Source organism: Heptranchias perlo, chromosome 28 (assembly GCF_035084215.1).
Source record: "Heptranchias perlo isolate sHepPer1 chromosome 28, sHepPer1.hap1, whole genome shotgun sequence".
NCBI classification, from domain to species: Eukaryota; Metazoa; Chordata; class Chondrichthyes; order Hexanchiformes; family Hexanchidae; genus Heptranchias; species Heptranchias perlo.
In genome coordinates, this window is record NC_090352.1 from 9,115,620 (window position 1) to 9,141,888 (window position 26,269).

General features: G+C 40.3%; 1 protein-coding gene across 7 annotated transcripts in view; it reads right to left on the minus strand.

Moving 5' to 3' along the window:
* LOC137344834 (general transcription factor II-I-like) overlaps positions 1–26,269 on the minus strand; it is a 168,879-nt gene that overhangs the window by 58,359 nt on the left and 84,251 nt on the right. For 6 of the 7 annotated variants that reach the window (XM_068008019.1, XM_068008020.1, XM_068008015.1 and 3 more), the window contains 7 exons: positions 22,417–22,482; positions 14,809–14,871; positions 7,816–7,914; positions 6,868–6,933; positions 4,504–4,687; positions 3,543–3,601; positions 556–627 (listed from right to left, as the gene is read on the minus strand). In XM_068008019.1, coding sequence (XP_067864120.1) covers positions 556–627; positions 3,543–3,601; positions 4,504–4,687; positions 6,868–6,933; positions 7,816–7,914; positions 14,809–14,871; positions 22,417–22,482 — 609 coding nt within the window. The remainder of the gene's footprint in view (positions 1–555; positions 628–3,542; positions 3,602–4,503; positions 4,688–6,867; positions 6,934–7,815; positions 7,915–14,808; positions 14,872–22,416; positions 22,483–26,269) is intronic. The other variant, XM_068008018.1, reaches the window with a different exon arrangement.

Sequence of the window (26,269 nt, forward strand, 5' to 3'; positions counted from 1 at the left end):
GTTTCAAAGATGAATTCATCACCAAGCCAGGCATGTTGCTATTACCAGACAGCTAGAGACTAGATAGGTTCTGGCTGTAGGCACACCCCTTGGAGGACAATTCCTTCCCGAGGCCACCAGTGGAGATCCAGAGCAGAAACATGGCCGATTACTGCAGAGCAAACGCTAGTTTCTAAAGGACTTCAAATTGTGATTTACTGTAGGAATTCCTGGTACTGTGTTGCTAAGTAATTGCTCTGTTATCAATAGTTATGTGAAGCACGTTGGTTTTCTTTTGAACTTCCTGAGAGCTACCACAAAGATGATAAGGAACATAGAATGATATCCCTGGCTGCAAAGAAAAAGAACTGGTAATCTTGTACCTGGCTAAACAGAACGAGGGAGAGAATGCCAGGAATTGCTTCTTTTCCAAACCTTTAACAACGAATGCCCAGTATCAAATCAGTAAAATTGAATCTTTGTAGAAGCTGGAGGTTTCAATTTCACGATGGACAAAAGAGCTAATAAATAGAGGTGAATTCAAATAGAAAAACTAGGGACTTTAAGAAAAAATACCATATTTCTTGCTGAAGAGTTCTTCGACCATCCTCCTTAGTTTGGTGATTCTGGTATTCCACTCCTCTTTTGCTGGAAAATAAAAATTAGAATGTTTATAATTCTCTGAAAATATCTGAACAACAGAATTTCCAAGTAACCCAAACATACACAAAATAAAAATCAATCACACAGTAACCATTCTCTATAAAGAGTTTTAGGATGTATAAAAACTGTTTTAGTGAAGCATTTAGTACATTAATCGGGAAGCTGTAAGCATACATAGGTTTACAAGTGTTTCCTATTAACTGGATACATCTGTCAGATGATAATAGGACACAAAACCATTCATCACACTTCTACAAAATATTGTAAATAGGTCAAGAGTGTCCAAACTCTTTTCTTAGTGGACCATTTAGCACCTGATGGACAAATACAACAAATCGCAACACAAAATGCCAAATTAATGGAATACTTTAGAAGATAAATATAAAAAAATGTTTTTTTCTAAAAAAACTCTACATGAGCAAATTCTTTTATTCAATGTCTTTTGTTTGAAAAATCTCTAATTTATATTACTTGCTTAATTCTGGCATTAAAAGTTTGTTATTTCAATGCTTTATATAAGCAATTTCTATTATAAATATGAATATAGCAATTTATAATAGGAAAAGGTTAACGGAAACATGGCTCAAGACAGAATCATCAGTTATATATTGCAGGCTATAATGTATTTAGAAATTACAGAAGATGATCTGTCGACTATGGAGGCTGGTGGTATGGAAGGTAAGGGCAGGGGAACCTATCACAGTTCTAGGCACAGGAAGAAAAGGAGTGAGAATATAAGCACGGGAAATGGGAGGGACCACAGTGGAAGGGAATCCTTTGCTAAGAAAAAAGGAGGACATTTCGGAAGCTCTAGTGTGGAAGGTGGTAACAGAACAGATTAGGTGGAGATGGAGAAATTGAAAGAAGGGAATGCAGCCTTTACAGGAAGTGGGGTGGGAGGAAGTATAATCCAGATAGATAGTTATAGGAGTCGATGGATTTGTAATTGATATCAATGGACAACTTGTTCCTAGAGATAGGAGATACAGGAAGGACGGGAAAGTCAGAAATGGACCATGCAAAGAAAAGGATGGGGTGGAAATTTGATGTAAAATTAATAAAATTCTCTATATCAGGACGAGAGCAGAAAACAGCACCGAGAGTCATCTATGTAATGGAAAAAAAAACCAGGGAAGGTGATTTCAGTTGGAATCATAGAAAGTTACAGCACAGAAGGAGGCCATTCAGCCCATTGTGCTCATGCCGGCCAAAAAAGATCTATGAGCTTAATTCCAGAGGACTCTAGGACTGTAACAAAGAATGTTCAACATATCCTACAAAAGGAGAGACATGTGAGCTGACACGAAACTTGGAAATGTAGTAAATCAGTGAGGAAGATAATAAGAGACTTCAAGAGGACACACACTGACTGGTAAAATGGGCAGACATATGGCAAATTCAATTTAATGCAGAGAAGCATGAAGTGATGCATTTTGGTACGAAGAATGAGGAGAGGCAATATAAACTAAATGGTACAATTTTGAACGGGATGCAGGAGCAGACAGACCTGGGGGTGTATGTACACAAATCTTTGACGGTAGCAGGACAAGTTGAGAAAGCTGCTAAAAAGGCATACTGTATCCTTGGCTTTATAAACTGAGGCATAGAGTACAAAAGCAAGGAAGTTATGCTAAACCTTTATAAATCACTGCATAGGCCCCAGATTAAGTATTGTGGCCAATTCTACACACCACACTTTAGGAAGGATATCAAGGCCTTAGAGAGGGCGAGGAGTAGTTTTCAAGAATGGTACCAGGGATGCGGGACTTCAGTTAAGTGGCGAGACTGGAGAAGTTGGGGTTGCTCTCCTTACAGCAGAGAGGGTTAAGGGGAGATTTAGTAGAGGTTTCAAAATCATGAAGGGTTTTGACAGAGTAAATAAGGAGAAACTGTTTCCAGTGGCTGAAGGGTTGGTAACCAGACGACACAAATGTAAGATAATTGGCAAAAGAACCAGAGGAGAAATGAGGAGACATTTTTAAATTCAGCAAGTTGTTATGTTTTGGAATGCACTGCCTGAAAGGGCGGTGGAAGCAGATTCAATAGTAACTTTCAAACGGGAATTGGATAAATTGAAGGGGAAAAATTTGCAGGGCTATGGGGAAAGGGATGGGAAAATGGGACTAATTGGATGGCTCTTTCAAAGAACCCACACAGATACGATGGGCTGAAAAGCCTCCTTCTGTGCTGTATCATTCTTCGATTCTATAGGTGGGACTCAATGTGGGTTCCCATAGTGACACCTCTTATCTGGCAGTAACGAGTGGAGTTGAGGGAAAAATTGTTAAATGTGAGAACAAGTTCAGCGATGCGGAGGAGGGTGGTGGTGAATGGAAATGGTTGGGTCCCTGTTCAAGGAAGCATCAGAGGGCCCACAGGTCATCATGGTGAGGGATGGAGGTGCAAATGGACTGTACGTCCATAACGAAAAGGAGATGGTTAAGACCAGAAAATTGGAATTTGTTGACGTGAGAGGGCATCAGAAGAGTCGCAGATATAAGTGGGAAAGGACTGGACAAGGAGAGAAAAAAGTCGACTTAAGATGAAATAGGTTTGATGGGACAGGAGCTGGCTGAAACGATAGGTCTACCTGGACAGTCCATTTGACGATCTTGTGGAGGAGGTAGAAGCGGGTTGTGCAAAGATGGAGAATTATGAGTTTGGGAGGTGGGGAGTGAGGTGGAGGAAAATCCCCAGAGATGATGAGGTCAGTAATGGTCTGGGAAATCATGCGTTGCTGTTCAGTAGTTGGGGCATAGTCCAGGTGCAGGTAGGAATAGCTATCAGAGAGTTAGCATTCAGCCTAGGCAATGTAAACAGAAGTCCTTCTGCCATTCAACTACACCGCCTTTGTTGGTTTTGTAATAAATGGAGTACATAAAAAACGGTTTTATTCATACCTCCTGGGACAGTTTTGTCTGGAGTTGTTTCTTCACGTTCATTAGATAACAGTTCTGGTCTGGTGGAAGCAGAACGAAAATATTAACAAAAATGATTTCCAATACACTTATAAAAGGATGCATTGTTAATTGCACCTTTACCTGCAACAACTGATCGTGAAATAACTGAGGACTTTGAGTATTTTGTTTTGCAACAAAAAAGTTCAGTCCAGTGATCATCAATAATAACCAGGCTAAATAAGTTTTTTTTTTAAAAACAACCTTACAATTTCTTTGATTTAAATCTGAATTCCTTTGAAAACAGTTTTACTATGTTAGAACTGAACTAACAAATATTCCTATTTGGAAACAAACATCTGCATGCAAAACAAATCATTTAGTGTAACAGGTCAATGTGAAGAGACAACAAACTGAACTGGAACTGTGATGTGAGAGGAAAGACTGCAGTTTCCCACATGGAGCTTCCAATCTTAATTACACCACTGCCAAGAAGGAAAGAAATGGGGCACCAAGCCATTTTATCATTTATCATCCCTTCCCACACAAAAAAGGGCTTTTTTCCCTGGTTACAGTAATAATTCTTTTACACAGAAGGCAAAAGGGCGCATGCATTTGCTATTCATGCAGTACCTGTATTCCTAAAATGGCCTGAATTCAATGTTATGACAGTCCACTACTTGGACTCCAGCAACACACTCCTGGTGTAGAATTCCATCCACCAATGATGGCCTAGTGCATTAGGCCCACTAACTTTGAACAGACAAACCTAGCAGCAAAGCAATGGTACTCATTGACTCTCACTTGGTGCACAAAACAGAGAGGAAAGCAGCAGACCGCACAATGCCTGGGAAGCAGAGGGGAATAAGCAGAAGACTGCACAATGACCTGAATAAGTAACCATTATTCCTGTATTAAAAGGCAAGCCCATCTAAATGGATGAAAATTCCCAATAAATCCTTACCTTTTTATAACAAATTTTATCCTGTCTTTTGCTAGTAGGATCCTCTCCAATCTTGGAATGCCATAGGTGGATGGCCTCCTGAATGGAATGCCTTCAGGTAAACCATCAACACAAAGATCTTCAGAGTTGGACTGGAAGAGTGGATATGGGATCACAACTGGTCCGGTGGCAAGAGTGGCTTGAGCTAAAAGTTTATACAATAATATTAAACTTCTTGTGATACATTCACTGATTTACAACAGCTTCATACATTGCTCATGCATCTAATTCCTTATATTCCACTATGCAATATACATGTTTAAATGGAGAGCATACCTGTTTTGAACAAACAGAAAATTTACCTATATTGTAGAATCTTAATTCTCCGTATGCTACTAGAGCGATGCCACTCCAGAGAACATTCTGTTGGGGAGATCTCCTTTGATACATATTTGTTACATCATGAGATCTTCAAAGAACCCTCCCAATTCTCATGCTGTAGAGAAGAGTCTGCTTTGTCCTGGAGCACCTAATACACTTCACACTGATTTAATTAAGCAAATGTACTCCCAGCAAGTTCTAAGATGATGCTGGGTAGAAACATAATGTATGGAAGATGCTCTTTAGGACAACAAAGATGACCCTACAATGTCGCACCCTTTCTTCGACAGATCACAACCCCATACAATGTTGTAGACTGATTAAATAGTATTAGAACTAGGACAAAGGAAGTTCTCATCGGGGCAACTGAAGCACTGACCATCGCCTTGGGACATGGAGGGAAATAAGATGTCTTGAAGACCCAGAGATCCTCAGCAGTTAGAATCTTACAGCACAGGAGGCAGTCATTCGGCCCATTGTGCCTGTGCCAGCTCTTTGAAAGAGCTATCCAATTAGTCCCACTCCCCTGCGGCCTTCCAAATTTTTCCTTTTCAATTATATATCCAATTCCCTTTTGAAAGTTACTATTGAATCTGCTTCCACCACCCTTAAAAAAATCTTACGTCCCCCTTGGTCCTTTTGTCAATTATCTTAAATGTGCCCTCTGGTTATCCGCCCTCCTGCCATTGGAAACAGTTACTCCCCTATCTACTCTATTAAAAGAATCATAATTTTGTACACCTCCATTAAATCTCCCCTTAACCTTCTCTGCAAGTAGTGCACTCCCTGGTAGCTCGCTCAGGTTGAGTGCAACCTCCAGGTCCTGTTCAACCTTGCTGAGTTTCAATCTCTATGTCCATCAAGACTGCTTACTGCTACTTTTGCATTATCACCCACCTCACCCCACTGTGTCACCTCCCGATTTAATTTTCCAACACTCTCCTTGCCAACCTCAATATGCACCTCTCTTCCCCCGCCACCCCCATCCCCCATCCCACCTGCTGGTCATCTCCGTCCTCGCATGTACACTGGCTCCATGCTACCTCATTCTCATCTATGAATCTATGGCCTCACCCCAATTTACCGCGATAAACTCCTCAAACTCTTGGGGCTTGGGCTATAAATTTAACACTAGTGAAATCTGGTACAAGAGGAAGCAGCTGACTTCTGAGTCCATATAGACAATGGCTTAGGAGCTCTCAGGTTATCAGAGCAAACAATGCCCTTGAAAGGAATAGGGAATTCAACGAGAAATGTAGCTAAGCGGAGTTGAGGTAGAAGATCAGCCATGATCTTATTGAATGGCGGAGCAGGCTCGATGGGTCGTATGGCCTACTCCTGCTCCTCCTCCTCCTCCTCCAATAGGCGGTGGCAAGGGCTGTTCCCTCATACAGGCCAGGTTGTGCAGCCTACTACCACAAATCTCAATACCCACTCAGCTGAGTACTGCAGGGCTCCTCCAGGCAGCGGAAGCATTGCTTGAGGACACTTATGGCGTGCTCTATGTTCCTTGTGGTAGCATGGCTCTCATTGTAGCCTTGTTGTGTACATATGCGTCGGTTCCTGACTGGAGTCATGAGCCATTTCATGCGGGGATAACCCCTGTCGTCCAGGAGCCAGCCTTTGACTTGCCATGTTGGTTCAAATATAGGTGGAACAAAAGAGATGTCCGCATAGTGCCTAAAAATGGGCGCCACACGGCCCAATTTAAGCCCCACTGACACCATCGGCAGCTTTTAAGCACATTTTCCAAAACACATTGCACATTTCTTCTAGTGAAACCTTTCCAAAGTACATATTTCACGCAGATTTAAGTAATTAAGTACATGATATAAGCAGACACACAATATATGAAGTTGCTGACTGTCTCTTTGGCATTATACACCAAGAACTAAAAAGAGTAAATGTAGAAATCCATTTTTTTTTGATAAATGAAACTTAAGGTAGCTTCCTAACAGTACACAGTCAGCTTAGCACTTTACAATAGATATAAATAATAGTTACCATATTTCCTTTCAAAAAGTTCTTCCACTTGTTTTCTCAATTCAGTAATTCTGGTATTCCATTGTTCTGCATTTTAAAAAAGTATGTTTTCAAATTTATGGGAAAAGTTCAACAAAATGTAGTAGTACTGACTGCAAACAGTGTTCAGCAACGGCAGTAACAGTCAGATGTGTTAGCAAATCTTTGTAGTAAAATGGTAAATACAAGAGGCAATAAATATATATGGAAATCCTTAATCCTGAGTTTGCCAAGTGTTATCCATTATGAGGAATAGCAGTGCAGTAGAAATAGAATATGTCTACAATGAACTTCAGAGTGTTGACAAAAAGCATTTGTTCAAAAGTGTGGTTTCAACATGAATGCACATGATGGTAAAAACTAACTAATTACGCTATGGAAAATAGTAGATTGTTATAAAATCTAAAATTGTATTATACTGTGCACCATACTGTTCAAGTCTTAAAGCCCAAAGCCAATCTCTGCATGATTTCTTTCCTCATACTGGCATCCTTGAATGTGCTGAAAAGATAAGTTGTTTATAAACCATCCCACACTACACAAAACAAATTTCCTTGGCAAGCTTACTTCCAACCATAACCACACAGAACCCAATTGCTAAGACAGTGAAAAAAAAATGCAAATAACGAACAACTTATACGAACTTACTCGTCAGTAGACATTGCACAGTCTGCAAAAATCCATCATCTTTTGTAAATTTCGGAAATTAAATATTTTTAGTATATACTGCAAATATTTTTGGAGGGGGTGGGGGAAATCCACTAGATATTTATTTACAGGTAAACCTACTAAAATACACAGTTTAACTTCTGCATTAATCAGGTATGACCACAAGATAAATGGAATCCAGGAGGTCTTGGAGACTAGCCTTCAGTTGCAAGAGAAACAGAGACAACTTTTTCAGATGTAGAACAGCTAGCATTAACTCACCAAAATTGAACTCCCTACTTTTCCGTTTCACTGTGGCCCCAGCGTCTGTTGACTGTACAGTATTCTTTGGTCGCTTATTTGGTGGGAAATATTCATCGTCTAAAAACAGAAAAGGCAGTTTTATGAATTTTGCTTTCTAAATCTATCTATAGAATTCATTAAAAAAAGTTAGAGACCAGCGACTGCCCTTCATACTCAACAGAATAGGCCAATTTAATGTAGAGCATCCTTTAGTTAGATGAAGGCCCAATACTACTACAATTTTGTTGATACATCCATGACAAATGATTCAGTTCTGGAATCCTACTGGTACTTACCCAAATAAAGTTATGATACTGCACCACCACTTAAAAACCATAATCAAAACAAGCTGTATAAAAAAAACTTAAACTGCAGTCTATGTAAATATTTCACTTTATGCAAATGTATGTGTGGGGCAGCTATATTACATTTCAGGGGATAAGAGAACAAAAGTCAGAAAGACAACAAAAGTGGACGAGAACAAAATAATGTGAAAGAAAAAGCAATTGAGAGGAGAGAAAGAGAGAGAGAGAGAGAGACATAAAGAGAGAAAGAAAGAGGGAGAGAAAGAAAATGAACTTTGGGGAAGAAAATCATTACATCTGCTAAAGTTCTAGACATTGCAGAAATCTCATTTTCTATTTTCTGTGATATTTATAGCATCTTACAGCACAGAAGGAGGCCATTTGGCCAGTCATGCTTGTGCCGGCTCTTTGAAAGAGCTGTCCAATTTAGTCCCACACCCCAGCTTTTTCCTCCTATCCTTGCAAATTAGTCTTCTTCAAGTACATGTCTAATTGACTTTTGAAAGTTCCAATGGAATCTGCTTCCACCATCCTTTCAGTTAGTGCGTATCAGATCATAACGACCTCCTATGAAAAAATTTCTCATTTCCCCTCGTTCTTTCGCCAATTATTTTAAATCTATGAACTCTGGTTATCGATCCACTTCCCGGAGGAAAGAGTTTCTCCCTATTTGCTCGATCAAAACCCCTCATTATTTTGAATACCTCTATCAAGTCTCTCCCCTTAACCTTCTCCTTTCTAAGGAGAACATTCCCAGCTTCTCCAATCTCTTCACATAACTGAAGTCCCTCGTCCCTGGTATCATTCTGGTAAACCTCCTCTGTACGCTCCTCCAAGGCTTGACATGCTTCCTAAAATGTGGTACCCAGAATTATATACTATACAGCTGAGGCCTAATCAGTGTTCTGTAAAGGTTTAACATGATTTCCTTCTTTTTGCATTCAATGCCCTATTAACAAAGCCAAGTATCCCATACGCTTTCTTAACCACATCAACTTGCCCTGCTTTCTTCAAAGATTTGTAAATATGCACCCCCAGATCCCTCTTCTCTTGCCCCCCCCCCATCAAAATAGTAACATTTAGATTATACTGCCTCTCCATGTTGTTCCTCCCAACATGCATCGCTTATTCACATTAAATTGCGTCTGCCATATGTCTGCCTATTTTACCAGTCTGTCTATGTCCTTCTAAGTCTGCTACTATCCTCCTCACTATTTATTATGTTGCCAAGTTTTGTATCATCCACAAACTTCAAAATTGTACTGCCTATACCCAAGTCCAGGTCATTTATATACAAGAAAAGCAATGGTCCTAATAACGAATCCTGGGGGACTCCACTGCATACTTCTCTCCAGTCAGAAAAATATCCGTGCACTGGTACTCTCCACTGCCTATCCTTTAGCCAATTACATACCCAAGTTACCACCACCCCTTTAATCCCATGTGATTCTATTTTCCGAATAAGTCCGCCTTTTGAAAGTCCATATGCACAACATCTACTGCACTACCTTCATCAATCCTCTCTGAGTTCTTTGATGAAGTATCAATCAGGTTAGTCACACACGATATGCCTTTAACAAATCAGTGCTGGCTGTCCCTTATTAACCCATGCTTCTCCAAGTGAGAATTAATCTGGTCATTGTCAATGGTCTCGAGCAGTTTTCCCACCACTGACATTAGACCAGTTATCAGGTTTATCGCTCTCCCCTTTTTTGAATAGGGGTGTAACATTTGCAATCCTCCAGTCCTCTGGCACCACTCCCATATCCAAGAAGGATTGAAAGATTGTGGTCACAGCTTCAGCTATCTCCACCCTTGCTTCCCTCAGCAACCTAGGATGCATCCCATCTGGACTGGGTGACTTGTTAACTGAGTGATGCCAACCTATTTAGCACCTCCTTTCTATCTATTTTTATCCTATCCAATATCTCTATTCCCTCCTCCTCTATTGTAACATTAACTTCATCCTCTTCTTTTGTGAAGACAGATGAAAAATACTCCTTCAGTACCTCAGTCATGTCCTCTGCCTCCACAAATAGTTGAACTATGATAAAGCAGGAATTTTTTTCAAGGCTGTGTAGCTAAACATTTAGAAATAGAATCATAGAATCATAGAAGTTACAACATGGAAACAGGCCCTTCGGCCCAACATGTCCATGTCGCCCAGTTTATACCACTAAGCTAGTCCCAATTGCCTGCACTTGGCCCATATCCCTCTATAAAATTGTAAGAAATTGTACACTAGGATCCAGCTTACCCAAGTACGTTTGGAATAACAGATCTTATTACTGAATGGAAACTACAGATCAGATAACCGAACAGAAACTAGACTTAAAAAGCAGTGTATTGAACAACGCCAACAAACTGTTTGGTGCCTGTCACAGAATTTTTCGGTCATGTTTTCATGGAAATAACTGGACATGAGCTATATTAATTTTTGTTTTTCAACAGAAGCTTGCCTAAAAACCAACAACCTTTTAAGACTGTCTCATGCTGAGTTTTGGATTGGTTGGCAGATAAATGGTAATTACAATCTGAGATGGTCAGTCCTCTCAGAGACCCAAACGGAGGACAATTCATTTGCAATATCTAGTTATTCACAGAGACACTTCGCATCTTGGTGCTAGAAACCTTTTTTGATCTCTGTGGAGGCTGCAAGAGTGTCTTTTAACACAGACACCGAGCAAGCAAGCAGAAGGCTCCGAAGGGAGCAAACCACAATCCAGGAGATTGTGCTTTTAAGTAGTTAGACAACCCATTAGAGTTAGCTGAAGCTCACATGTTCTCTATTTTTGTAACAGTACATAAAGAGACATTGTAATGGCTGTACCAAGTAACTTTCATCGCATGCTCAGGGTTCTGTATATTTCGCCTACTGTGGAATAAAGCATCTTATGAATTGAACCAAAAACCAGCTCACTTAGTGTTAACTCAATCCACCTTCGGAGAAACTGACGGCGTACATACACGTGAGATATGGATATCCAGTCCAAATCACAATGGAGTTTCATTGTTACACTTCTGGGTTTCACGGCTTTGTTTATAGATATTAGGCAGAAGGAGTCAATTTCTGTAAAAAGCAGGGAATCCGACAGCTTACGGGAATTGCTACCATAGAACTTAGGTAGATAGCTGCAGCAGACCTGAATTCATAAATGTGGAACGCAGCAGTTTGTGGATGTTTCACAACACATAACCAACATTAAACTATTACTGCAGAACTGGTCACAAATGCACATAGCACCAAACCGCCCCTATAGTACACACATCTTGTATGTCACACTTACTTCCAGTGTTGTTATTTTATCACACCTGGGTATTACTTTTAATATGTATGTATACTTACCATTATTCTTCCCTTTCAGTGCTCCAAATACTAGGTGGTATTGCTGCGCCCCGAAATCATGTCTCACAGGCCCATTCCTTCCAAACAGATGACAAATCCACTCCACTAACATTCTACTTATTTAGAACCCATTTTTTAACTAAAGTTATAACTCTTTCTTCAGGCAGCTTTTACTTAATTGCTTCAGGAGAAGCTTCACACTCCAAACTCTATTTTACCTTTCTTCATCTTGCTTTTATTTAAAAAGTTCGCTGCCATGAAACCAGTTTTATTTAATTAAATGCCAACCTAATCCCAAATTGCATTTAATAGTATTTTTTTTAAATAGCTCTGCTCTGTTCCCTTCTGCTACAAGTTTTGTTTTAGTAGCCCCAGTTCCATTTCTCCTTTCAAGGCAGTGTGAGTGGCTCCAGTTGCAATACATTTTTTTTTGAGAAATCAGCTGACCAGTTTCAAGGATTTCGAGCTAAATTTCTGCAGTAAAATGTGAAAACTAAACATTTTTTGTAATACTGCTCCTATAAGGTCAAGAGTAGACAAGTTTTCAAAACTCAAGTTCTGGAAAGAGAAACTGTACACCAACAAAGAACCACTGAACATAGTGCACTAATACGCTCATAGGAACAGGTGGAGGCTATTCAGCCCATTGAGCCTGTTCCTCCATTCTTTTAGATCACAGCTGATCTGTACTTCAAACTCCATTTACCCACCTTTGCTCCATATCCCTTGACACCCTTATTTAATAAAAAATCTACCAATCTTAGTGTTGAACATTTCAATTGACAGCTCAGCGATAGTCTCACTAAATACAAGTACACCAGGGCAAGCCATTTTAAAATCATGCTTTGTTTTCAACCATTTATTTGAAATCTGGATTAAACTTGGCCTCTCTCCTATATTTTGTCCCCCTTTCACTTGCCCATATTCTTCTCCTTCCCCCCCTTACTGTCTGCATTATCCCTCTTCCCTCATATTCTCATTATATGCTTTTCTGTTGTTCCTCCATATTCTACTGTACGTTCTCGCTCCACCATATTAATCTCTGCCTATGTATCTCAGTGCGTCATATCCATACTCTTTCCTCTTTCCATGAGATATAAGTGAAACAAGAGGAATAGCACACACCACAATTTTTAGTATTGATGAACTGAAAAAGTTTTTATTATGACAACTCCAGTTACTAATCCTCCTTCTCGCTGACGGCATTTTGCGTTGTTTGTGATAAGAACGTAAACAAATTGGAAAATCCCATTTTTCAAAGATCCACAACCATTGCCCCAAAAGACAGACCCCAATACATGTTTTAGTTCAAGTTATTGTAGTTCAAAATTTCAACCAGTGCTAGTTTCTCTTACTCGCCCTCCCAAAAATATCACTTTTCAATCAAGCGCTGCCTTTCAGACATCTAAAGCTTGTTAATCAGAAGACCAAGCAATTTTTTTTTAAATCACAAGAGCTTCTTGGTCTATGTCATTTTCTTTTTTTTTTATTATTCGTTCATGGGATGTGGACGTCAGTGGCAAGGCCAGCATTTATTGCCCATCCCTAATTACCCTCGAGAAGGTGGTAGTGAGCCGCCGCCTTGAACTGCTGAAGGTTCTCCCACAGTACTGTTACGTAGGGAGTTCCAGGATTTTGACCCACCGACAATGAAGGAACGGCTACATATTTCCAAGTCGGGATGGTGTGAGACTTGGAGGGGAACGTGCAGGTGGTGTTGTTCCCATGTGCCTGCTGCCCTTGGTCGCGGGTTTGGGAGGTACCGTCGAAGAAGCCTTGGCGAGTTGCTGCAGTGCATCCTGTAGATGGTACACACTACAGCCGCAGTGCGCCGGTGAAGGGAGTGAATGTTTAGGGTGGTAGATGGTGTGCCAATCAAGCGGGTTGCTTTGTCCTGGATGGTGTTGAGCTTTTTGGGTATTGTTGGAGCTGCACTCATCCAGGCAAGTGGAGAGTATTCCATCACATTCCTGACTCGTGCCTTGTAGATGGTGGAAAGGCTTTGGCGAGTCAGGAGTTGAGTCACTCGCTGCAGAATACCCAACCTCGGACCTGCTCTTGTAGCCACAGTATTTACGTGGCTGGTCCAGTTAAGTTTCTGGTCAATGGTGACCCCCAGGATGTTGATGGTGGGAGATTCGGCGATGGTAATGCCAATGAATGTCAAGGGAGGGGGTGGTTAGATTCTCTCTCGTTTGGAGAGTCATTGCCTGGCGCGAATGTTACTTGCCACTTATTGGCCCAAGACTTGATGTTGTCCAGGTCTTGCTGCATGCGGGCACAGACTGCTTCATTATCTGAGGGATCGCGAATGGAATTGAACACTCTGCGATCATCAACAAACATCCCCATTTCTGACCTTATGATGGAGGGAAGGTCATTGATGAAGCAGCTGAAGATGGTTGGGCCTAGCACACTGCCCCGAGGAACCCCTGCAGCAATGTCCTGGGGCTGAGATGATTGGCCTCCAACAACCACCACCATCTTCCTTTGTGTTAGGATGCCTCTAGGCACTGTAGAGTTTTACCCGATTCCCATTGACTTCAATTTTACTAGGGCTCCTTGGTGCCACACTCAGTTAAATGCTGCCTTGCTGTCAAGGGCAGTCACTCTCACCTCACCACTGGAATTCAGCTCTTTTGTCCATGTTTGGACCAAGGTTGTAATGAGGTCTGGAGCCAAGTGGTCCTGGCGCAACCCAAACTGAGCATCGGTGAGCAGGTTATTGGTGAGTAAGTGCCACTTGATAACACTGTCGACGACACCTTCCATCACTTTGCTGATGATTGAGAGTAGACTGATGGGACGGTAAATGGCCGGATTGGGTTTGTCCTGCTTTTCGTGGACAGGACATGCCTGGGCAATTTTCCACATTGTCGGGTCGATGCCAGTGTTGTAGCTGTACTCTAACAGTTTGGCTAGAGGCATGGCTAGTTCTGGAGCACAAGTCTTCAGCACTACAGCCGGGATACTGTTGGGGCCCATAGCCATTGTAGTATCTAAAGCCGTTCGCAACCAATTTAAGATTTTGGATTATGACATACACAAAATTATACCTCCAACACATTTTTATGAATGTGAGGGAGAGAAAAAGATTAGTTAAGAAATGCAGCAAAGAAATTCTGGAGGAAAAGCACATCCAACTGCTTCTGTGGCAACATAAATGCAAGTTCTTTCTTTCTTTGCAGATTATAGAACTTAAGTGTTTTAGATTAAAACAGAGAAACCAGAATTGAATGCCAAACTCATTAGTGAACATTCAACTACAATGGATTATAGCGTTTTCCAAACAAGTTAAACATCCAAAAACTCAAAGCTAACCTTCAATAGTAACTTCTACTTCAGGGTCTTCACTAGTTTCAGAAGGCTCCTGCTGAGTTGAATCTAAGAAACACAAATACAGAATATTTACTATTTAAAATATATAAATTAAACTTATACTGGAGGGATAGTTTTATATTCATAAAACATTTTCCTGCAAGTAACTGTCACAATTAATACAAATAAGAAAGCAATAGAAGGGAGAAAGCAAGAACTTGCATTTATAGAGCAACTTTCACGACCTTAGGATGTTCCAAAGCATTTTACAGCCAAAGAAAGTTTTTTTAAAACTTTTTTTTTTTAAAAAGTGTAGTAATTATTGTAAAGTAGGGAAAACAGCAGTCAATCCGCACACAACTAGGTCCAAAAAGCAGCAATGCAATAAATGACTGGATAATATTGTTTTAGTAATGTTAGTTGAGGAATAAATATTGGTCATGACTCTGGCAGAACTTCCTTGCTCTTTTTCAAATAATGCCATGGGAGCTTTTACGTTCACCCGAGGGGGCAGACGGGCCTCCCTCGGTTTAACATCTCATCTGAAGAACGGCACCTCCGACAGTGCAGCACTCCCACAGTACTGTGCTGAAGTATCAGCCTAGATTATGTGTTCAAGGCAAGGAGTGGGGATTGAACCCATGATCTTTTGACTCAAGAGGTGAGACTGCTACCACTGAGCCAAGGCTGACACACAAGGGAAGGGATGTTCCAAACTATTTGACAGCCAGTGAATTATTTTTGAAGTGCAGTCATGTAAGCAAATGCAATTGCCAATTTGCTCACAGCAGGGTCCCACAAACAAATAAACGAATGGCCACCTGTTTTCAGTGGGGTTGGTCGACGGAAGAATGTTGGCCTGGACACCAGGAGAACTCCTTGCTCTTCTTCAGGTATCATGACCTAATTTTTGGAACTAAGTATTTCCCTACTGACTTAAAACAGCATTCCACAAGCTCAATTTGGTACCAACTTTTCTTGGGTACACCAAAAGCAACTAATTTTGGGCCTATTAATGCAATAATCACAACCATTAAACAAAACTTCAAAAGTTGTTCCTGTATGCACGGCTGGGATTCAGGTCACAATTATTGTTCCAGAGCAGAACATATCCACAGATGCAGAGGAAGGGCCATCTTCCCACTAGCATCACCACTACCAGCATCACTGAAAAACCCCAGAGTAACTGATGGAACACAAATTGTTATGATGATCTGTTAGAAACATAGAAAATAGGAGCAGAAGTAGGCCATTCAAGCCTGATCCGCCATTCAATATGATCATGGTTGATCCTCTATCTCAATACCATATTCCCGCTCTCTCCCTGTACCCCTTAATGCCTTGTGTATCTAGAAATCTATCTAGCTCCTTCTTAAATATATTCAGTGACTTGGCCTCCACAGCATTCTGTGTTAGAGAATTCCACAAGTTCACCACCGAGTGAAGAAATTTCTCCTCATCTCAATCCTAAATGACCTGCCCCGTATCCTGAGACTGCGACCACTCATTCTGGATCCCCCAGCCAGGGAAAACATCCTCCCTGCATCCAGTCTGTCTAGCCCTGTCAGAATTTTATACGTTTCAATGAGATCCCCTCTCACTCTTCTAAACTCGAGTGAATACAGGCTGAGTCGACCCAATCTCACCTCAAGCAACATTCCTGCCATCCCAGGAATCAGTCTGGTGAACCTTTGCTGCACCCCCTCTAGGGAAGTATATCCTTTCTTAGGTAAGGAGACCAAAACTGCACACATTACTCCAAGTGTGTTCTCACCAAGGCCCTGTATAACTGCAGTAAGACATCCTTGCTCCTGTACTCAAATCCTCTTGCAATGAAGGCCAACATACCATTTGCCTTCCTAACTGCTTGCTGCACCTGCATGTTTGCTTTCAGTGACTGGTGTACAAGGATAGCCAGGTCCCTTTGTACATCAACATTTCCCAATCTATCACCATTTAAATAATACTCTGCCTTTCTGTTTTTCCTTCTGAAGTGGATAACTTCACATTTATCCACATTATACTGCATCTGCCATGTATTTGCCCACTCACTCAACTTGTCTAAATCACCTTGCCTCTTTGCATCTTCCTCACAACTCACAATCCCACCTAGTTTTGTGTCGTCAGCAAACTTGGAAATATTACATTTGGTTCCCTCATCCAAATCATTGATATATTTTGTAAATAGTTGGGGCCCAAGCACCGATCCCTGCGGTACCCCACCAGTCACTGCCTGCCACCCCGAAAAAGACCCGTTTATTCCTACTCTCTGTTTCCTGTCTGTTAACCAATTTTCAATCCATGCCAGTATATTACCCCCAATCCCATGTGCTTTAATTTTGCACACTAACCTCCTTTGTGGGACTTTATCAAAGGCCTTCTGAAAATCCAAATACACCACTTCCACTGGTTCTCCCTCATCTATTCTACCAGTTACATCTTCAAAAAAACTCCAGTAGGTTTGTCAAACACGATTTCCCTTTCATGGATCCACGTTGACTTTGTCTAATCCCGCTGATATTTTCTAAGTGTCCTGTTATCACATCCTTTATTATCGACGCTAGCATTTTCCCTACTACTGATGTTAGGTTAACCGGTCTGTAGTTCCCTGTTTTCTCTCTCCCTCCTTTTTTAAATAGTGGGGTTACATTTGCCACCCTCCAATCTGCAGGAACTGATCCATAATCTATAGAATTTTGGAAGATAACAACCAATGCATCCACTATTCCCATGGTTACCTCTTTTAGTACTCTGGGATGCAGATTATCAGGCCCTGGGGATTTATCGGCTTTCAGTCCCATTCATTTCTCCAGCACTTTTCTTTAATTAATACTAATTTCTTCTAATTCCTCCTTCTCACTAGACCCTTGGTTCCCTAGCATTTCTGGGCAGTTAGGTGTGCCCTCTTCCGTGAAGACAGAACCAAAGTATTTGTTAAATTACTCTGCCATTTCCTTGTTCCCCCATTATAAATTCTCCCATTTCTGACTGTAAGGGACCTACATGTCTTCAATAATCTTTTTTTTAATATATAAAATATGAAATAACATCCAGTAGGGCTTTGCTACTGGATGTTCTTAACATCCAGTAACAAATCCCTACTGTCACCGGAATTGGGAGAATTTAAGGATTTATTGTTCCAATAAAAATCTAGCTCTGTCTTGAACTCAACATATAAATAAGATTAGCATTCAACAACTAGTGATTTCATTATAAAACATGAACCTGCTGTGAAGCCTTGAAGTCACTTGCTTGTTCGCCAGAACACTTCTTGCTCACTTGGCCATCTTCTCCTGCTTCTATGGCCTAGGGTCTCATTTACTGTAACCACAATCACCTTCCCTAGTTATAATCTCATATCCATGCCATGACTTTAATGTGCTTTAGACTCCAGGCACACATTCTCTTGCCTTTAAGAAATCAAGTACCCAAAAACTACACCGTGATGAACATCAGTGTTGCAGCTCTTTCTCACATTTTTAACAAGTTCCAACACCCACATACAATTTGATCCCGAGGGGTGGGAGAGGCAAGGGAGTCAAATTACCTGGGGACATGATCCCTTTAAGATACCTGTGCTCTAATGCAGCTATTTTCGGCATTTGATGTTACCTGCTCGGTTGTATAAAAGGGCTCATTCTGAACCACACTTTGCATTTTTTGACTAGAAGAGGCAGCAGGGACCAAGAGATAACAAAAGTAATGTAACACCAAAATATGGTTGCTTCAAGCAGCATTAGAACAGAGACAGAAAAGTGTGCTGCAAGTTGGGCAGGAGCTATGTACATTAAGGTTGAATTTTATTCGAAGATATGAAGAAAATCATACCTACACAATATTCTCCCTTATTCATTCAACCTCCACATACAGGATTTACCAAAGCGATATCGTTAGTTGGAGTCTGACGCCCTAAAATGTTCAGTAATATTTGGAGCACCCTATTGCCAAAGCGATAGGATTACTATGAGAACCAAATTCTACAAAGCAATACTATTTAACAGTGTAGAGAAAATAGAAATGGGTTGTCAAGACTGTTGTTGATGGGGAAAACTTAGGATGTGATTCAAAACAAATGGAATGGGGGAGGAAATCAAAATGGAAACCCCAGGATACAACAATTTCCCTATATGATTTCACCATGAATAACAGCTATTCCTAATTTTGCAAGGAATTTAAAGCAACTGAAAAGAAAATGCTATAACTGGGATTAGAACTATTCACATTAGAATGGCAATATGCTGCAATTCATTGGTGTCTCAAAGCATAGTGCCACAGAATGGTAAGGTCCTGGCTCACATTTACAATTCCCACGTGGAAAGATCCCAATCACAAGTCAGGCACCAAGGGGAGGGAAAGAGCAGAATGAGTGTGAAAAACTGGACAGCACCACTATACTTGTGCTGCTCTCACTCACATACATCACCACCTGATTATTGGGCAATAACAGCAGAGACCTTAAGAATGGGTTTCCAGCCTGTCCCATCAGCTAGGGATCCTGTTTATTGTAGACTACAAAAAGTTAATTTGCAAAAACCAGAAGATAAAACCATCTAATAAAATTTTCCATTTATTCAGCACACTTTCAAGTTCACCAGTGCTTATGCTTTATAAACCACATCTAATCAGCTTACTTCATGAACACATTTTCTTTCAGCAAAAATATACATTCAAATTTAAGAATCATAGTTTAACTTAATATGTGGAACTTTATATTGCTAATGCTATTTCTCTCGTTTCCCCGTACAATATTCTGCTCTATTACATTGGTGAAGTGAAAATAAAAATTAGCACTAAGGCAAACCTGATGCAACTATCAAACTGTAAAATGAATTTATAAAAATTGTAAGTATAAAATTCAGTGAAGCCATAAATCTTCGCTTGAATTTTACAATTTTTTATCTCCTGCATTTTCAATAAGAACAGCAAGATTAACTCAGCGTTTCATAGTTTTATGATAACTAAGTGCCAATACAGGGAATTGTTTCCACCATGCGCTATGTTTTAATCGACAGTTCCTAGCTTGTATAAACTTTTTGCACTTCAAGGCAACATTGTAAATTAGTGCAGCCAATACTCGTGAGTATACAGTTCTTTGACCATAAAAATCATAAAATTAAGATGGATGGGGTATTTGTCTTAGTCAACTGTGAATAACTGTCAAAACAAAACAAAAACTATTAACTAATTGAATGTTAAAATAAGCCACTTAGAACAAACTGGTTTGTGCATGGATAGCTTATCTGCTGTTTGATTTATCCTTCAAAAGTGGTAGTCATGGTACCAGTAACATGCAAAACTTACAAATGCTACGACTATTGTGCTGATTTAAACCTGAGTTTATCCTAATCTGCTGGTGGAATCAATATTACAAATTTAAAGATCTATCAAGCTGGTCCCTGGCATCAAGTTTAAAGTTTGTACCGCTAAAAAAACAATTGAAGTAATTGTACAGCCGGCCTCCTGATAAGTCTGTTTAAACATCCTGCTGTTCCACTGAGTGGAGCATGTGCTGAATACATCGGTTTGTTAGCGTATCAGTACAGGAGCAAGTATTAGCTGCCTCAGAAGTGATTGAAGCAGGCTCTGCAGCCACTTTGAAGTTGCAGAGGATTCTAAACAATGTGTTGTGAATGAAACTTTCAGTCTATTTAATGCAATTCCACCACATTCTTTAAACCAGAAACTGAAACCTCATGCCACATTTCTTGATTACCATACTAGTTCTACAGGGGGTGTAAATGGCCTTAGGATGAGTTATGAACCTAGTGAAATAACTACACATGGCTACCTGCATGCTAAACACCAAAAGCAGGCTACAGCCAAAAGTGACCCTACAATCAATTCACCAGAGCAAACCTCAGAAGCTGTACCCCAGTCAAGAATGGTGGTGGACAATCAGGAAATGGTTGATTGGGAGGGGGGTAGGTATGCCTGCATAAACACTGTCATCTTCAACCATGGTGGAGTCCAACATGTGATTACAAGGGACCAAGGTGAATTGTTTGCAAGCGACTTCAGCCATAAGAACAGAATGAATGATTCTACTCAGTCTAATCCTGAGGTAGCCATCATCATAAGTGCCAGTGTTCAGCTAATTATATTCACTCCATGTGACATTAAGAAAGGGCCATATACACTGGACACAAAGGCCATGACGATATTTTGGCTGTAATTCTGTGTCCAACGGTTTAGGTGTTGCATGGTACGTGCAACTGCCATTCTTACAAAGTCCACTATAAGTGGAGCTGACCAACCTCTTGAACATATTTTAAAGTACTTGCAGCAGTACATATTACTAAATTCAGTTAAAGGTAAAAGAAATGTTAATGTTTCTTTACCAATATAACAGCTGAACTCATCAAAACTGCTGCTGAGTTCAGTCATTTGATGGAGTAGAAAACAATAGCCAGGCGTTTCATATTCATTCATGAAAATAGGAGCTTCTACTTTGTTTCTTTCAGTGGCCAGGAGTCCTACTTTGTGAACTCTACCTAACTGCGTTACACTTTGGCCCATAATGGTAAAGCAATGGCCACCTCGATCATCCATCCACCCTCCGCCCACCCCTCCCTCTTCCTCATACTCATACTACTTAGAATGCATTTGAAAGAGTGAGCAATCATACAGCTTTGTCATACACTATCAAATCCTTCCACCATTCACAACAGTTATTTGCTTTGAAATGCTCAAGGTACTTGGTAACTGATCACCAAGTTGCAGCTGGTGAAATGATTTTGCATTATCACTACCTGGCTGGCAAGTATCCTCAGGTTCAGTGAAGGTTCATTCCACACATTCAGGGTTGCCTCCTGGTCATTTTTGAAGGTCCGTACAGATTATCTATAAGGCACCCATGAGGAATAACCTAATACTTCATCATACATTATTGTTTAGCTACATTTGGCAGGTTTGCCCTGATGGCTGGAGTCTCTGTCTTGCAGAAATGCCTCCCTGTTTCTCGTCCTTGTTACTTGTTCAGTCACCAACAGTGCATCAAGCATGTGCTCTTCAGAAGAAAGATAATCTACCTTATAGGGCCTTCACTTCCAAGTTGAATTTGGGTAAAAGTAAACTGATACTGTAGGGCAAGGCCAGTCTTGCTGTTCAAGAATTAAGGTTGGTCACATAGCACAACCTCACAAATCATCTTAACGGGAGGCCTAATGCCAGCCCATTCCAGTGAAATGTGGAAAATGTTTCTTCAATGAAAGACTATACGGGTAAGTAGACTTTCTTTTTCAACAGAAACAAAAAAATTATTGAGAAAATCATCTGCAAGGCTTGCCTGAAAATTCAACGCATCAGACCACGCAGCACAGGAAACTAGTTTTCTGTTCTTCCATATAGCTACAGCTGCCAATTAGTAATGTTCTATAGTTTATTTTCAATGCAAGTTTACCAAATCTTTACAATTACTTGGTCTTGCTGATGGCAGGTACAATTATTTCTAAAAGCTGTGATTCATACAGAACAGTTTTAAGATCAACGGGGCTACCATTTCAACTCCTGCATTAACGTTTCTTCATTATTCTGACAGCAGTACACAAAGTTAATATTTTAAGGGAGCTCATCAAAAGATGAAAACACAAGAAAAAAATACTCTACACTTACCATCTGCTGTATATTCATCCTCCGTCTCATCGCTTGATACATTGGTTTCATTCTGCGGCCCACTTCCTGTTGGCAAGTGAAACTTTGAATTACTTTAGAATATTGTTTTGTTTACAGTAATACAAGACACATATGAAGTGGGTGAACGTAGCTCGGCTTTCACCTATTGCTTATTATGCCCCAAATGAACAGTAATAATCATCTATTTCTTAAGTCATCCTTTTAAATTGGTGTAGTGCTATTTAAAGCACTACTACAAAGACCACTTTTCTCCTAGCCCTCTCCACGATGTGGTTTCCAGCAAATGGAACTTTTGGGTGGGGGGGGGGGGGGGGGGGGGCGGTGGTGGTGGGAAGAAGTCAAATAGAAAGCAACGGGAAGGAGGAAAATGTTTTATGTAGCACTACTTATTGCAACTAAAGACCCCTGTACATTGGAGTAGTCAGAGCACACCAACAATTCCCAATGGCACAAAAAATTACTGCATCATGCCACAGCTTCATATTAATCTGGAGATACCTTTCAACACAAAATATCCAATGCCAAAAACGGTCTTTCACCTGCAACACGTTCAGTATTGAAATGCTAAAAACATACCAAAAGTACACTACTGTTTACTTATATAGACAATTAACTGACATTTGTTATATTGATTAGACATGTAAAAAAAGTGACAATATAAAGCATGGTAAAGTGCTGCATCCTTATGGAGATAGAAATCACCATTTCAGCCTGCAGTTATTCTTATTCATTTTTTTTTGCTGCCTGCTCCATTTGATTATCACCTTGCCTTTTAAAACATAGCGACATTCTTCTAAACTGATCTGCGAGCTGGGTAGTGACTACATCCACTGCTGCTGGTTCACCTTCCCCTTTGCTCTCCCATATTTCTCTTGTCCACACAGCCATAGCAGAACATGTCCAGGTCAGTCATGACTTCACGTTAAGCAAAAATAATCCCAGTCATATCAAGCCTTCATGTGCTCCTCTGGAGACTTTGATGTTTTCAATTTGGTAATTTTTGTTTTTAAAACGTTAGCCACATATTGGTCTTCTAAATCCATCAATTTAAAAAAATCAGTAAGCTTTTAACATATAGCACATTGCTTTATGCAAGTCAAATCTATGTGTTTATACTGAGATTGTGCATAAATCAGACTGAGATTACTTAAAAGCCTTGTGTATGATGCTATACAGCAGGAGATTTCGCCAGTCTTTCAATGTGAATATTCTCAAAAACTCAAGAAATGTTATTTTATAATCTTATAGAAAGACAGTAGTTAATGGTGCCCATTGTAGAAATAACACCTTGTTCCATCGGATGGATGATGAATATAGTGCTTTTTGGACAAAGATTCATCCAGTCACATAAGCACTTCACTGGCAAGTGCAACATATAGACAGTATCCAACATCAAAACTACCCATTTTCAGGAGCAAATAAATACTGAACTTCAAAGTGCAAGCATGTTGTCAAACTACACTGAAAATTACAGGCATGCGCATTTTTGTATGTTTAAAAAATACAGTATACCCTTCTTAATAGAAAAAACTACTGCACCTAGCATTCCCAGGCTGTCTCCCATCCAAGTACTAATCAAGCCTAACTTTGCTTAGCTTCAGAGACCAAACCGATCGGACGCAATCAGGGCACCATGGAAGTCGGCTGAATGGTAATGGTACAGAAATGAAGCTTTGAAGCTGGTCATCGTCACTGATACAGAAGTAGAACAGAGCAATCTCTTTTTGTGTTGACTGTATAAAAGGCCAAAGGACACAGGAAGGGAGTAATGGTGCCAGCAACCATTAAAATGCTCCACATTCTCATAACAAACTTTAATGGTTTTTATGAAAATTACTGTACACTGCAGATTTTTCTATAAATAAACAAAATAAATCGTATATAATTTGTTGTGCTCAAAGGAAGAACAAAAAGTGTCTGATGTAATCTGCCTCATCTCTAAACAGAAAATAGATTACTCATGCTTTTGAACATAATAGTTGCTATGCATTACTGAAGCAAGCAGAAAAACCTAATTTGTTAGGATCAGGTTGATTACTAAACAAACTTTACAATTCAAAATACCAGTAATGACCATTATGTAGGGGAAAATACAATGGTATTAGAACACGTTGTACCCGGCCACCTATGGACTGTCACAGGGTGCCAGAGTTTTGTTGGGCAATAGTTTCACAAAAATGCCACTTTATCAAAGTTGTATAGCTGCTCTTGCACATACCCACCTTCTTCTACAACATTTTTTCAGCTCTGCAGGAAATTCTATAGCAGCAGAATGGTCTGTACAGCAATCTGTGGAACACTATGCTCCATGAATGGCTAGCTGGCTCACTTCATGCCTTTTTCATTATTTCAAAGCCATCCATCACTTGTCTTAAAAATACTAGCAGTGTCAATCTCTCTGGAAAGTCTTTCTGCCTTCAGCTTCACAACAGTGGCACACTAAGACAGTATTGCTGAAAGAATCCAGTGTACACTGCATCGTCAAGAGTTATCAGCACTTGATATCAGTTTGTTGGTTTCTTTTATCCACCCACATAATGTTCCCCTAGAACATCCAAATCAAGGGACACTTGCTTCTATTTGGCAGCACTCCAGTCTTTCCACAGCTTCCAACTTGTCAACCACAGAATAGGTTTTATGTTTTTTCTTTGCAGGCATTGTTGAAACAAAGCAAGATTTAATGAACAGCACATGAATTCTACTGTGGGAACTACAGCACCATCTGGTGTGAATAAGCAGCAGATACAGGGAAGCACAGCACAGGTGCATAAAAAAATTAAGTCAGGATCAAAGCAACATCCAGTGAGATCAAGCAGGAGATACAAGACATCACAACAGAGGTAAAGGAAGTGGAGCAGAATGAAGGTGATCATACAAACTACCATCAAATCCTGTTTTTATTCACAAAAAGTGGTCAGCCGCTTGAAAGATTTTCAGCTGTAACTAAGTGTGCTACTTGTGAACATTAATCACAAGGACAAACAAAGGTGGTGGTGAGGGTTGCAAAGAGCAAGCTGAAAGCAGCCACATACAGTGTAGTCTCCATATAACCAAAGTTGAAGGGGTTAAGTAAAATATCCAGTTGAGTGAAGCAGCATAAATGGGGCCCAAAGGAATGTTGCAGACTGGGGATCATGTCCTGGAAGACCTCTGAAGATAAATGGCTACCCAAGGGAAATTGGTCCTCCTGTAAAGAGGATCAATTTCAAATTTCACTGAGATTTTAGTCTAGTTTGGTCAGATGGCAAGCACTGTGCTTTGTTTCCTCTGCTAGCAGGCACCCCGGTGCAGGCACCCACCTGCTTCATGGAATGACTTGACCCCAGAAACTCTTGCACAGTCAGGCTCCTCTTTCACCAGCATGGTTCGATTCCCACAGTTACCTCGACAGAGCGGGATCGTGGATATTCAACCCAAAGTTACTGCTTTAAACAGTACACAACAGATTAAACATGTCTACACATTTACAAAGTATTTACAGTAAGGCAACGGTCTCTCTTTCCTCCTGGGGTAGATCATACTTTGTCTGCAACAGTAAGCAATATACGGAGGCATTTTTGCACACCGTCATTATCATTTAATGTTACAACAAATCTAGACTGTGTTTACCATTGCCAATGCCTCACTTGAGTGAACAATCAGCTTGTCCACAATGATCATTATCGTCCTCTTCTGCCACTTTCAACCAGTTCTACATTCCTAACAGATTCTGCATCATTTCTGCACCTATTAGCCGGGCACAGGTCACATCATCCATGTTTATATACATGCCAAAGTTAGTGTCTGCTACAATTCAGGTTCTCCAACAGATGCTTCAATGGTGAAATTGCTC